We start from the raw sequence: 13,527 nt of genomic DNA on the forward strand, positions 1-13,527 counted from the left end.
TCATGCTGGGTGTTGTTCCTTTATCCGCAAGGAGTGAAGGGAATAAGGATATCATGTCTCCTCGTGGTCCTGAGCCCCTACGGTGAACTTCTTCCGACCGGTGCCCGTGAGCTTTTGGAGCTTGACCCTGTCCAGTTGCTCTCCTACTTTCTTTTCGATCTGTTGGATCTCCTCCTCGGCGTCGATCGCCTCCTCGTTGACGAATTCCAACACCAGTCTTCTACCTAACAAGTGTGTATTCTTCAATGCGTCCATAGCATTTTCCGCCTCGCGAGCGCTTACAAAGTCAGCAAAACCAAAGCCACGAGCAGACCGGTCGAACTTCTGGGGAACCCGGACAGAGCGAAGCTGCCCGTAGGCTCCAAAAAGCGATCTGACATCCTTCTTCGAGGCTTGGAAGGGCAAGTTCTTGATGATGATCTTGGTTCTCCGGGCGGCAACCTTCTTGGCGGTGTCTTCGCGCCTTCTCTCCTCCGCAGCATCCACACCCTTGTGCGACAACCGAATCACCAGTTGATGCTGGTCAAGCGTGTAGCCATTCATCGCTGATAAAGCGGCCTGGGCTTGTTCTTTGCTTCGGAAATCAACAAAGCCAAAACCCATGCTAAGCTTCTGCCCAGGTCGCTTAGGATCGGGCTTCGTTTTGAGTTTTGCCGAGACAAAGCCGTCCAGCGGCCGAAACATCTCCACAAACTTATCATTAGTCGTAGCGAAGTTTAGATTCTTTACGAAGAGAGTTGAAGTTGGCACAGTATCCTCGGGCTCACCAGCCGCAAAAGTATCTGCAGTTGAGAAGCCCTGGGAAACACCCTTGGGTTCGACAGCGGGGAGCTGCAAAGATGGCGGACCTTCAAAGAGATCTTTGGGCGCTTTCTCAAGGAAAAGGATCGATTCGCCTAATCTCCGGTACGCAAGGCCCTTGAACGCTTTCTGTGCTTCATCAGGTTTAGCGAATTCGACGACGGCTATTGTGCCGCTGGGGGGCATCAGAAGTCGGACGAGTTGACCATACGGCTCAAACAGTTTCCGAAGATCTTCCGTCTTGATACCATACGAGAAGTTCTTTACTAAGATGCCGGTGTTACCACGGTCTCGCCGTTTGAAAGCCTCGATGTTGACACCGTTTGCTGTAAAGTAAGCCTTAGTCTCTTGGATGACATGTGTTTCAGCATGAGCTTGCTTCACTGCAGCGTCCGATGACGTGGGGTCGAGAAGATCCGACTTGGATACTCCAAGTCTCTCCGCAACTGAAGACATCACAGCGTCTGCCTGTGAAAGAACATTAGCATGATGGACCGTAGATAATAGACACCAGAAGCACTTACGTTCATATAAAGCGAGTTCCAGCTAAACGAGGCTGACGAGGCTTCCAGCTTTCGCTTTATTTGCTTTTGCCTCTTCACCGGCAATTTCGACAACTCCGTCTCGTCAATCTCGTAGGTCTTCTTTGCGGCAGCTGGTAATACGTGCAATAAACGACCTTGGAATATTTTTTTATCGAGATTCTTATAGGCCTCGACAGCAGCATTGGGGTCGAAATACTGAATATAAGCAAATCCCTTGCTGGTGGAGTGTCGTGTATCGAAAGCGACGTGAATCTGTGACCGTCAGTAATCAACTTCTGAAATTCGACTAGTCGACATTTGGCAAAATAAAATTCAAAGTTGCTTTTCAGATTTCGGAGCATCTACTAAAATTCTCCTTCCTGTTTACCATCATGTGCTCTTGCATCTGATGTCCCTATCAGGTTGAATCATCATTTAAGCAACCCTGGTAAACAATTACCAGGTATGGGGTGCGCGGGTATATATATATATGTATATGTATGTGTACAAGAAAAAGAAAAGGAAAAACTAACCTCGTCGACTTTTCCAAATGGCAAAAACGTTGGCTCGAGATCCGTCTCAGTCGTATCGTAGGGAAGATTTCTGACGAAAAGACGTGCAGAGTTGCGAACAAGCTCGACATTCGGGTCGTGCTCTTCTGCTTGCTCTTCTGCCTCTACTATCTCCATGTCTTCCGGTTCACTCTCCTCGACAGGAGTTTGTTTCTGCTCAACACGGGCCTTGATGGGACTGGCAGCTGGTTCTTCGGGTTTCGCGTCAAACTCAGCTTGCTCATCCTCGTCCAGAAGACCAAGGAGACGACTCGTCTTCGAACGAAGCCAGTCGCTGTCAGAAACTGGTTCAGCCTGTTTCTCAGAAGCGTCCTGCTCATTTTCAGCATTCTCCTCATTGCCACTCTGGTCAATAACCATCGGTTCCGGTTGCGCCCTTTCCTGATTCTTGGGCGCATGCGAGACCTCCGCAGGATCATCCACTTTGACCCTCTTTCTCTGCGAAGCAGCGATATCCTGAGAAGGTTCCGTCTCAGGCTGTTCAGGTGCTGGTGCGTGTGCTTCGGCTGGCCTATGGATGTCGTCGTTCGCCCACGTCTTCGTTTTGGAAGGATGCTGCATTACTGAAAGATACTCTTGCAGTCGAGAATCATGCTTGGCCTGGTCCTCTCCACGCTTCCGCTTGAGGTTAGTCCCGTCAGTGGAAGCATCGGCCGCAGAAGACCCGGCGTCTTTCTTAGCATCAGGTGTAGAATCGATCTATAATAAATCCGGTCAGTCTCAAGACCACCTTAATCGGTCAGCGTGCACAATGGCAAAAACGACGGCAACAGCAGGGCAACGTACAGGGCGAGCAATCTCTACAGAGATCTTTGACATTTTGACATAGGTTTTGTTGAAATAGCCAGCAGCCTGCTTGGCCATCTCAGGGTCTTTGAACCCAACGAACCCGATCTTGCGCTTCGGCAAGACATGAGCATCTGTGACATGGAAACGAGTTGCAAAATGCTTCTTAAGCTGATCATTGGTGAAGGTCGGCGGTATGCCAGACACAAACACTCTTGAGCTCTCCATTATGGCTGTTTTGAGGCACAATTATCTCTCCAGTGCCATGGAGGAGAAATTTTGAAAATGCTCAAGAGTTACAAGAAATTTTTTACTTCTTTTTTTTTTCTGCGGGTCTTAATAGTGCCGAGGGCGGTGAGAGAATGCGGACGTGGCCCGTGCACTGCCTCCGACAATGTTGTTGTCGCAACTCCGTCTGGCCACCATATGACGACGCTGTGCGACAGGAACTGCATTGAAGATTGAAGCACATCTTGATATTTTTGCTATCTAAATTCCATATACATTCTGCTCTGCAATATTCCGCAAATATGGCCACCGAAAAGAAGGAGAAGATGGAACGTGAGTACCAATTCAGGAGTCGCCCTTCCGGTAAACAACCAAACTGACCAATGTATAGCGCAAATCAAGTCCGTCGACATGGTAAGAAATACACTACGGCGATGTCGAAAACTGGATGGCGCTCACCAGATAATAGACGGAGGATATGCAACAAGAGGCTGTTGAAGTTGGTATGGGAACCCTCCAGGTCGAGCTGAGTTAAGACAAACGACTAATTTCTCAGCGATCGAGGCGATGGACAAGTACCACGTTGAGAAGGTAGTGAGATAATTTACCTGATCTCTTAATCTTTTTTTTTTTTTTTTTGTTGCAGACACTGACGGATTCCAGGACATCGCCCAGTACATTAAAAAAGAGGTCCGAACATCCCATCATCCTCCCCGTTAGCATCGCTCACAAGATCATAGTTCGACTCGCGCAAGGGAGCAACATGGCACTGCGTAGTAGGAAGAAACTTTGGCAGTTTTGTCACGCATGGTGAGTTATTCAATTGGGATGAAAGCTTTCAAGGAGGCCTGCTAACCGCGCCGTCCAAATTGCAGAGACGAAACACTTCATTTACTTCTACCTCGGGCACTGCGCCATCCTCCTCTTCAAGACGCAATAGAGCCGTTCCGACTACACCCATTCAAACACTCATTCGCAAGGTCAGACGACGTTGTGCCTGGTCTCAGGAGATGATATACCCCTTATATATCTCACCACCAGGGGGGACTTACGGCGACATACTTCGATTTTCGATTGCTACACGCACGATCGACGTGGGAACTGTCTGCTGATTTGGCCTAGAGGAGTTCTACGTTGTGGTAGCGAGTGCCCTCTATTTCGTTTTCTCTTGTTCATTTCTTGGTTGTCTTGTTGAAGCGTTTACGAATTAAACATTCGAGTGACATAAATTATATGTGTAAACGACTTGAGCAGGGAGTTGTCATGGTCTTATAAACATATATCCATGGTTTCAATATAATCTGTGTTCCTCCATGACAGCGCATACATACAAGGTCCTCCCATTCCTCCAAGCACGCACATAAGCCCCAGTCAGATAACTTTTCTACATACGTACTTGATTTTCTAGACAGCTCGAAGGCTTTCCCCTTCCGTTTTAGTGCTCACCCTCGCCGCTTTTTGCTCACTGTGCAGACCTGAGCACGCCCTGAGCAGCCTGAGCTGATCACTGAGTAGGGGCTGAGCAGAGGGGTGAGTAGCCTGACTTAGGTGGCCTCAATAAAACGCACCACGCTAGAGTTCCACCTGTCTTCACTTTCTTTGTAGCACTTTTGACCGTCACCCCTGGGGAGTGTGCTCCTAGCTCTCAAAAACAGGAGCAGCCATCTTAGGATCCAGGCCAGGGCTCCTAGGAGTCTGAGAAATCCCAAGAGCAAGCAAGGCCGTGCGGAAAATACTAAGGGCATAGGACCAATTGTCACAGAGGCTTACTGCTTAGGATGACAATAGTAAATGATCCCTAAGAGGTCTACTATCCGTTGGCCCCAACTATAATCTGGTGTGGAAGAAGCGGGTTCTCTCGGATCGTAGCTCAGAGGGGAATTCGGGAGCAGATTATTCAGGACTAGCGAGGTCTATATGGAGAGGATTAGTTTGAACGAAGAGGTATATTGCCTAATGAATGTACAGAGTAAATGAGTAATTCATATAGAAGAGTTCCTCGTCGCCGCCTACCACCAACCAATCAACGCACTAATATCACATGCTCACATTCCTTGTGAAGCGAGTAGCTCGGAGGGATCGGGGAGTCGATATTCCGGACTGCACGAGGCCGTATATAGAGGATAATATCAATTGCCTAAGAGGGTGATATTGACTATCTAACACCGTAATGGATGAGTGCTTGAGTGCTTGTTTTACTATCATCCGACCACGGTAACTATTAAAAGGATCCTCCGACGTCGCCTATCGGGCCGACTATTTGTCCGTCTTGATTCTCATCACCTTGGCGGCAACAGCGGCGGTGGTAATATACGTAGGTCTACTATCTCTAGACTCTAATGATCATCTCTCATCTCACTACATCCTATTCTCTGCAAATTTATTTCCCAACTTGACTTGACATAGCTTTGGATGGAAAACTGACACGTATCGCCTGCCTGAGTGTAACAAGGCCGTCAACAACCCTCTTCTTACAGTATTGTTTGTCAGGCAGGTGCATTTCTAGTTCTTATTAGGCAGGTGCACTTCTTGTTCTCATCAGGCAGGTGCACTTCTAGTTCTTATCTTTCAATGGCCGCCGCCATCACCAGCTGGGTGCTCAACCCAATCCAATCTTTGACAATGTCTCGACCGCGTACTCGCGAATTATGGTGTGCTGTTCCTGGCAAGCTTAGGCAGCCATTCTCTATAGAGTGTATTGCAGACCAAGACAATATTCAGACACTCAAGAAGAAGATTTGGGAAGAGATAAAAGATGAAATCAAGGATACAGCAGCCCGCAACCTTGAGCTCTACAGCCCTGTGGTGCAACTCAATCATGAAGAGGAGTTTAAGATTGATGATGGTGAACTTCTACATCCACGCCGAATGATTACGTCCAACCCACTCTTCCCCGAAAGCAAGGATCCAGATGTGGATATTGTTGTTGTGAGCGGAGATACCACTACACGGAAACGGAAGCGCTCTGAATCACAAAGTGGTGAGACTCATTCTTAATGGTCTTTTCATGCTTATAGTTAACAATTACACATTACAGCGAATATACCTCGGACACATCCCATCACAGAGAATCGATTGATATGCCCTCGAGAGCGTACAGTGTCAAAACTTGCGACCATTCTGGATGAAGTGAACATAGTCCATGTGCGTGGAACTCCAGCCAGTGGCAAAACATGTCTCTCAGAACTTTTGAGAGACTACTATCTTAAAGAAGGAAGAAAGGTTTCTTTGATCAAAAAATGGGAAACACTTCATTACAAGAATCCCTGGAGCAGTCTTATCGAGCTTGTTGAAAAATGGAATGAAGGACTGGAAGGTGCCCCCATCACTAATTCCACCACGACTTCATTGCAATCAGAACAAGATCTCTCTTGGGTTTTGACATCAAACACCGTGGTTCTCGTGGATGAGGCACAGGTGACCTACAATGATACTGCGCTCTGGAACACAATCATCAAAGAAAGACGAAGTCTTACCTGTTTATATAATTTTCGACTATGTCTTTTCTGCTCTTACGGCAGCCCGAGAACAGGCCCAGATCAAACATTCTTCACTCCAGTTACCCTTTTTGACGAACAACGTATCTCATTGACACCGCAAAACCAGTCACACTCACCAAATATTGGTCTATTCTATGACAAAGAAGAGTTCAAGGATGTTGTTTCACGGTTACTTACATACAAATATTCAGAAAGGTTCACTTTTGATGAAGATGCCCAAGACTACATATTTGCATTAACAAACGGCCATCCAGGAGCGGTGGAATCCATAGTCAATGTACTCTTCCAGGTACGTGCCAAATATCCCTTTTTGTTTAACTTCCCCATATTGGGACATGCTGAAAAGTTTTATCTGAGCAAAGAAGCTAACAGTTTTAGGTCTATCGCCATGACATCAAGCATAGGCATATTAGGACCCTCACAGAAGATCATGTCATCTGGTTCCTGGAGGATACCGCCACAGTCTTTCAAAAACTTAGCAAAGAGTCAGTTGATCGCTCTTTTCCAGTTATAGAGAGATGCACAAGTGGAATTTCAAACATATTGAACACAATTACAGAGGATGGAAATATTCCATTTGATCTCAATGATGCAGACATCAGGTTCTGTTATCAGAATGGTTGGATTCACAGGGTAGCTCTAGATGGTGAAAATATTGCAGTTCTGCCATCGCGCTTACATGAAAAGTAATTCTTCTCATATGCCCCTATTGTTGTTCTGAACTGACCATATTAGGTACATTGAATATTCAATTGGCACAATGTCAAAACCCCTGCCTGCCAGATTTGACTCGCTACAGAAATTATGCAAAGAAATTCTCAGCAAATTCTCCATCATGAACTTAAGGCACTCAGTTGAGGGCAAAAAAATGTCAACCGCATCACAACCCAGACCTATGGAAGCCCAGTATCAAGCTGAATTCTACAGGGGATTTGTCCATACAGCAGGACGAGGTGTACCGATATCCACTGAATGGTCAAGAACCAAGGATGGTCGAGTGGGTTTCTATATCCCAGAAAAGAAATGGGCCATTGAATTGTTGAGAGATCATATTGAAGTCAATGAACATATCTCTCGATTCAAGGATGGTGGAAAATATCATGCCTGGCTGAAGGAGAAAATGGTCAAGGATTGGATCATAATCAACTGTGCGACTTCTTTACCAACCAAAGGTGTGTTCTTATTCCGTGTTCAATTTAGTAGCCATAGTTTATTCCACTAACAACTTGATAGAGTTCTCTGAACCTAAGCTATGGCATGCTGTGTTTGCCAATGATTATTCTAAATTGCAGTTGTATAAACATCAGCAAGCTCTTATGATGTCTGTGCATCTACGTAATTGAGAATCAGCAGGGATGATATTGCTATTACACTGCTTACTTGCGTCTGTCTTTTATTGTGGTATCTTTGTTAGCTGCAGCCAACTTCTCGACTATCAAGCAATCAAATGAAATTCACCTGGTTTGCTTTGTCTTACCCCTGTGGCTTCTTCTCTTTTCTCTTCGGGGTCGATATTCTCGTCTTATGGCTACCTAGTTTAGATCGAAAATACTACCTCGTTTTATCTACTAGGCCGAGCCCGTGACAATAAGGGTACAAGTGGAAATAGAGAAAGCAAAAGTTGTATCTATCTTTTCTGTTGTAACGGCTCAGCTCAGCGCCTTCATCAGCAAACATCATCAACACGGCAAACAATGTCATGGAAGCAACCAAGGCAAACAAGCTGCTTAGCGAGACCACACACAAACATATAGGACTTCTTCATGTAAATAGATTTGCCTCTTCTCTTTTCTTCTCCAGATTCGATATTCTAGTCAATGGCTACACTGGTTAGATAGGAATATCATTTCATTAGTATCTACTGGTCCGAGCCCGTGACATCTGTTCTTTCTCTTTTCCTCTTCATTGATACACTCTTTTTGCCCTAGAGCAAGCTAAGTTAGCAACCAACTTTGAGAAAGACGCCTTGTTACGTGGTTGAAGTAAATGAGCAAGGACAAAACAATGGGCAGAACAGGAGAGGGTCCCATAAAGGGATGTGAAACTGAAGATGACTGCAAAGAATACCAGGCATAAACAAAATATGGCAAGTGTTGCCCATCAAAGTCTCAGGCAAGGATCACAGTCAAATAAGGGCAATACGCACAGGTCAGAGGTGAGTTGACAAGTGAGGAGGTAGACATGTATCTGGAAGTAAACCTGAAAGATCTTTTATGGACACTATTGACAAGGTGCTTATCCAGTCAGCTCTGATACACTAAGCCTTTGGGAAATAAAACTAGAGATTATCGAAGATAGTAGCTATACCTCCGTGGTTTTGAACTAAACCCTAATGTGACGCTTGGTCATGGGAACTTTCAATCTCCTGTGGATCTCAGCCTAGCTCACAGGATAATCGGTTATGTTCCAAGGAGCTTTGAGCAAGCTCCGTGGACCCAGATCGATCCCAGAAGCGGACTGGAACTGCACCCAAACTTAATGTAGACCATTGACTGTCAGATTGATGATGCCAGTGCTTGGACTGGGGCTTTTCACACCAGGTGTGAGTAGCTGTAGAGTGTCGCGCCCTTCTATAGAGCGCCTATGCTAGTTGTGCAAGTGCCAAGAGTTCACATCATCTTGCACCCTTTAGGGCACCCACTTGACTATTGACTGTACACAAGCCACACGCCGGCCGGCTAGTGGTTTGGTAGGTGATTGTATTTTTTTTGCCTTTGTTTTGCCCGCGAAGTGTATTATTTGACTGAGACACCCTGTGCCCCTTACAGTACAGACATACGAGCGAAGAAAATCTTTGATGATGACAATGTCAGGAGCTGGGCAGCCGGGCTTGATCTGGTATCCAGCTGGCTTGCAACCTTCTTCTGTCACAAACCTGGCGCAGTGAGTTTAGCAAGCCTAAAGAGTAAATTCTCTGTATGACAACTCACTTCAGATAGTGCGTCACATATTTTTGTTGTTGCTTTCTCATTTTATCAGTCTGATCATGTCTTTTTCGTACAGCGTCTTCCTCTTGATGGGCTTTTGAAACATAGCCATTTTCTGCCCAGCGCTCACAGCGCTTTTTTTACCTCTTCATCTCAGAAGCAACTTCTTGTGCCCATCATCTTGTCAGCGAACTGGGAAAGGCACGAGTGCAGAAGATTAATGGGAATAAGACAATTGAAAGATGTAATACAAGAAGAGTAAATGAAAGGAGTAATGGCCGATGGGATCTTGCTTCCATGGAATTGATTATCTTGAAGAGAGGGAAGTACCTGCATTTATAGCTTTGTTGGGAACCCATCTTCATATTAATTTACAATTGCCCTGAGTGTATGCTTCGCTTAGAGTCCGCCACTCAGGATTCAGCTAGTCTCCATCAACTTTCTACTTGTGTCATCTTGTATGGTAGATTGGACGACCTGGGGCCATTTCGAGGGCTGTTCATCAGACATGGCCGTCAGACTTCCCGCGCAAAATAAAGAGGGGTGAGCAACTCAGGGTGCACGTGACTGATCACTGAGCGCGCCCTGAGTAGGCCCTGAGTGCTCACTGAGTACTGACCTGTGACAGAAAATACTCACTGAGCAAGCCCCTGAGTACCCTCATAAAAGTGGTGGCATCCGGAAGGGGAAAATTCCAGTGGCTCTAGAAAATCAAGTTCGTATAGTGACATATATGTTCAAGTGTTTGGATGTCTACTCCCCTCCCGGAAGTACTTCATGTCCAACACCTATTATACCAACTGCAAGTTTATCCAAACTGAATTCAATTTAAACCCATAAAGACGCCCTATGTTCAAAAATAATACTTTAAAAATCAAAACCAAGTGCAATCCAATGCTTCACCACACAATGAAATCTATACTCAAAAACCAAAGCTACCCATCAAGACGCAAAACCTGAAACAGACCTCTTAGCCCGCTCCCAAATCGACTCCTCGGGAACAGGATGCGCGATTGTATGCCACTCGCCATTGAAAGCATTGACTAGCCAGTTCGACAGGCCTTCTGATTATCAGTATAGTCCCACTAAACCCAAACGTAGAGAACAAGGGGGGTAACTCACGATCATACACAATCTTATGCGCATTATGGAAGTTGATACTATGATCCGAGTCCGGGAACACATGGACATCATAATTCTCGACGCCAGCGATGTCCAGCTTGTCGAGGAGCACAAGTGTGTTCTGTAGGTGGACGTTGTCGTCCGAGACACCGTGCATGATTGTGAAGCGGACGTTTTCTTGGAGTGCGGACATGTCATTTATCGAGGAATTGTCATAGCCGTTGGGATTGTGGTCGGGGGTGTGCATGTAGCGTTCGGTGTAGATGGAGTCTAGTCAATGGTTAGTCAATGTTATCTAGGGTGTATCAGGTAGGAGGTCCTACCATAGAATCTCCAGTCCGTAACAGGCGCAACAGCCATACCATACTGGAACGTCTGTCCAGCATCCTGCTCGATGGTCTTCAGAGTCATGAATCCACCATAACTCCAGCCCCAGATCGCCAACCGGCTTTCATCAACATACGGCTTCGCAGCCCAGATCTTTGCAGTCGCGATCTGATCATGCGCTTCGTAGTATCCCAAATTTCCACGAACGATACAGCGAGCCTTTCGTCCGATAAAGCCGGTTCCGCGTCCGTCAACGGTAACAACGATGTATCCTAGATTCGAGGCAACGTAGGATTGGAAATCGACGTTGAACCTACGGTCCACGGTTTGCGAGCCAGGTCCGCCGTACAGGTGGAAGAGGACGGGGTATTTCTTAGCTGGGTTGAAGTGTGGAGGGCGACGCTCAACGGTTTGAAGGGTGAAACCGTCAATGGTGACATTTGAGTAGATTTCGGTCGGGACGGCGTATTGCTGAACAAGGCGGGCTAGTTCTTTGTTCTCCTCGATTGTTTCTTGGTATGTAGCCTTCTCGCCTTTCGTGTTCATGATGGCTTGCCACGGGACGGAGGGACCCTTGTAGCTAACTAGTGCGTAGCCTGTGCCGTCCGAGAAGGAGATGTCGAAATAGCCCGGTTTCGAGATGTCTGTCAACGGCTGGAATCCAGTTCCGTCGAGCTTGACGCTGTACACATGGCGTTGAGTTGGTGCTTCCTTCGCTGCAACGAAGTATACCAGGCCCTTCTTCAGATCGACAGCTGATGGTGCATCTACAACTTCCCATTCACCACTCGTGAGCATCAGGGGCTCGGAGTTGTCCAGAGGAGCGAAGTATGCCAAGTGATCGTATCCTTCATGGACCACAGTTTCAATATATCCGTCTGTTGGCCGTCCATTGTTTGGATCAGCTGGGATGAATCTCGTCGACTGCGAAGGCTCAACCCATCCGCCGTCTAACTCTGCGACATTATCCAGCCTCACAAGCTTTCCGGTTCTGGTCTCCGTATTGATCAGGAATATCTTGAGGATATCGCTCTCGCGGTTAGTTGTACGAATCAGAACATTCCCTCCGGATGCCCACAGCACCTCCATGATAATGCGGTCATCGTCAGGGAATTCTTCTGGAACCTCAACGGAAAATGTCTCGTCCTTTTCGACGTCGTAGAACTGTAAGTCGACCACCGGGTTTGGAGCACCAGCCTTGGGATATTTGATGTCCCTCACCTCGGGGTATCTCTCAAGACCGGGTAGGGGTTTCTTCCCAGATGGTCTGGACAAATAGTACTGAACCGGATACTCTGGCACGGCCGACTCCCTGGTACGAAGGTACGCGACGTATTTTCCGTCATTCGACCACCATGTCACACTGTTGCCCGAGAAGACCTCTTCTTCGTACACCCAGTCGGGGACACCGTAGAACAGATCTTTACCACCGTCCTTCGTAACCGGAATGACTGTCTCAGACGACAGCTTCCGCAGGTACATATTGTTATCCCTGACGAAAACAACGGCATCCGAAGTAGGCGACCAGATAGCAAGCTGAATCCGCGACTCTGGATTACCCGGATCCAAAGGCTGCGCCGTCTGACTCTCCACATCCAGAATCCAGTACTTACCGGTATACGAATGCCTCCAATTCTTCTCATAATTCGACAATAGCAAGACCTTTTTCAAATCCGCACTCGGCCAGGTCTTATATGGCACAACAACACTCCCATCAACAACTACATATCCTTTCTCCATCAGCACCTTGCTCTGAGCATCACCCTTCCGATTCTGAATATCTTCAATCCGAAGATATCCGCCTTTCCCATCGCTCTCCCCCTGCTGAAGTAACAACCCATCCTCCCCATTCGCCCCCGCGATCCACGAAATCCCATGCGACCGACCCAACCACTGCCCACCAAGCACCTGCTCCAATGTAATCGGCTTCCCGGAATCCGTAAACCCCGTCGCAGACTTCGAGTCCGGCGTCTCAAGCGCATTCACAGCAGCTTGGTAATTCGGTCTCCGCTGCACCATAAACAACACGAGCGCTAGGACCCAGCCGCCCACGCACAGGAGCCCGAGAATCCAAACAACACGACGGGTACGGCTGCTCGAGGGGCTCTTCTTCCGCGTACCCAGGAAGGGCTCGTCGGCTTGGGGCTCGCCATCTTCAACGTCGCGGTATGGTTCGCCTTCGATCATGGAGGTTGGTTCTTGGGGTGGTGGGTGGATCTTGTGGTTTGTTGCTGTTGGCGTGTCGATGGATAGGCCTGAGTCGGTGGAGGTTTCGGAGGAGATGGATGTTGACCGGCGGCGGGATGTTGAGAGGGAATCGCGGTTCCCTTCAGTACTGAGTTTCCCCATGGCTGCGAGTGTGAATTGGCGCGTCGAGTTGTTAATCACGAGCTTAGCCAGCCAGCTGCATATGACCAGCGCGGGGCGAGACGGTGAAGCGCTCAATGTTGCGAGCGGTGAATAATTGTTTTGCGTTTGAGAAAATGTAATTTATATCAGTTCAGTAAGCCATTTCGAATAAGAATAAAAGATGTCTTCCAGGCCCTTATTGGAAATGGTGTGAGCACTTGGTATGTTGACGGTTTGGAACTGATGCTGTGGACCGATAACCGATAAGGAGTCAGCCTTGGCGATTGGTGATGCAACAAAGAAATGGGTTACTCACATCTCTATTGAGATCCTTCTTAGGTTGTTCTTACTGGAAATTCTTCAGGTGTATATCCATGGATACATTTTACCT

At 47.2% G+C, this 13,527-nt stretch overlaps 5 protein-coding genes across 5 annotated transcripts; 2 read left to right on the forward strand and 3 right to left on the reverse strand.

The window, feature by feature from the left end:
• Positions 1-51: 51 nt before the first annotated feature.
• On the reverse strand, positions 52-2,911 carry mrd1 (RNA-binding ribosome biosynthesis protein MRD1; the record flags this gene model as incomplete). The annotated part of the gene is made up of 4 exons (XM_040784467.1): positions 52-1,269; positions 1,326-1,598; positions 1,859-2,596; positions 2,684-2,911. The coding sequence occupies 4 exons, from the start codon at positions 2,909-2,911 to the stop codon at positions 52-54; spliced, it is 2,457 nt and encodes an 818-aa protein (XP_040638210.1).
• Positions 2,912-3,213: 302 nt separating this feature from the next.
• EURHEDRAFT_516069 (dynein light chain DYN2) lies at positions 3,214-3,851 on the forward strand (the record flags this gene model as incomplete). The annotated part of the gene is made up of 7 exons (XM_040786436.1): positions 3,214-3,244; positions 3,303-3,325; positions 3,381-3,414; positions 3,468-3,502; positions 3,575-3,601; positions 3,652-3,721; positions 3,787-3,851. The coding sequence occupies 7 exons, from the start codon at positions 3,214-3,216 to the stop codon at positions 3,849-3,851; spliced, it is 285 nt and encodes a 94-aa protein (XP_040638211.1).
• A 1,682-nt stretch (positions 3,852-5,533) lies between these two features.
• Positions 5,534-7,754, forward strand: EURHEDRAFT_457618 (crinkler effector domain-containing protein; the record flags this gene model as incomplete). The annotated part of the gene is made up of 6 exons (XM_040784446.1): positions 5,534-5,891; positions 5,949-6,227; positions 6,276-6,700; positions 6,790-7,097; positions 7,147-7,583; positions 7,645-7,754. The coding sequence occupies 6 exons, from the start codon at positions 5,534-5,536 to the stop codon at positions 7,752-7,754; spliced, it is 1,917 nt and encodes a 638-aa protein (XP_040638212.1).
• A 1,031-nt stretch (positions 7,755-8,785) lies between these two features.
• On the reverse strand, positions 8,786-9,382 carry EURHEDRAFT_403476 (uncharacterized protein; the record flags this gene model as incomplete). Its single annotated transcript, XM_040780217.1, has 3 exons — positions 8,786-8,992; positions 9,178-9,286; positions 9,342-9,382. 3 exons carry the CDS (start codon positions 9,380-9,382, stop codon positions 8,786-8,788), a joined length of 357 nt encoding a protein of 118 aa, XP_040638213.1.
• Positions 9,383-10,280: 898 nt separating this feature from the next.
• On the reverse strand, positions 10,281-13,136 carry dapB (dipeptidyl aminopeptidase dapB; the record flags this gene model as incomplete). Its single annotated transcript, XM_040784443.1, has 3 exons — positions 10,281-10,399; positions 10,461-10,730; positions 10,784-13,136. 3 exons carry the CDS (start codon positions 13,134-13,136, stop codon positions 10,281-10,283), a joined length of 2,742 nt encoding a protein of 913 aa, XP_040638214.1.
• Positions 13,137-13,527: the final 391 nt, after the last annotated feature.

Source organism: Aspergillus ruber, assembly GCF_000600275.1.
Source record: "Aspergillus ruber CBS 135680 unplaced genomic scaffold scaffold00016, whole genome shotgun sequence".
Classification (NCBI taxonomy): domain Eukaryota; kingdom Fungi; phylum Ascomycota; class Eurotiomycetes; order Eurotiales; family Aspergillaceae; genus Aspergillus; species Aspergillus ruber.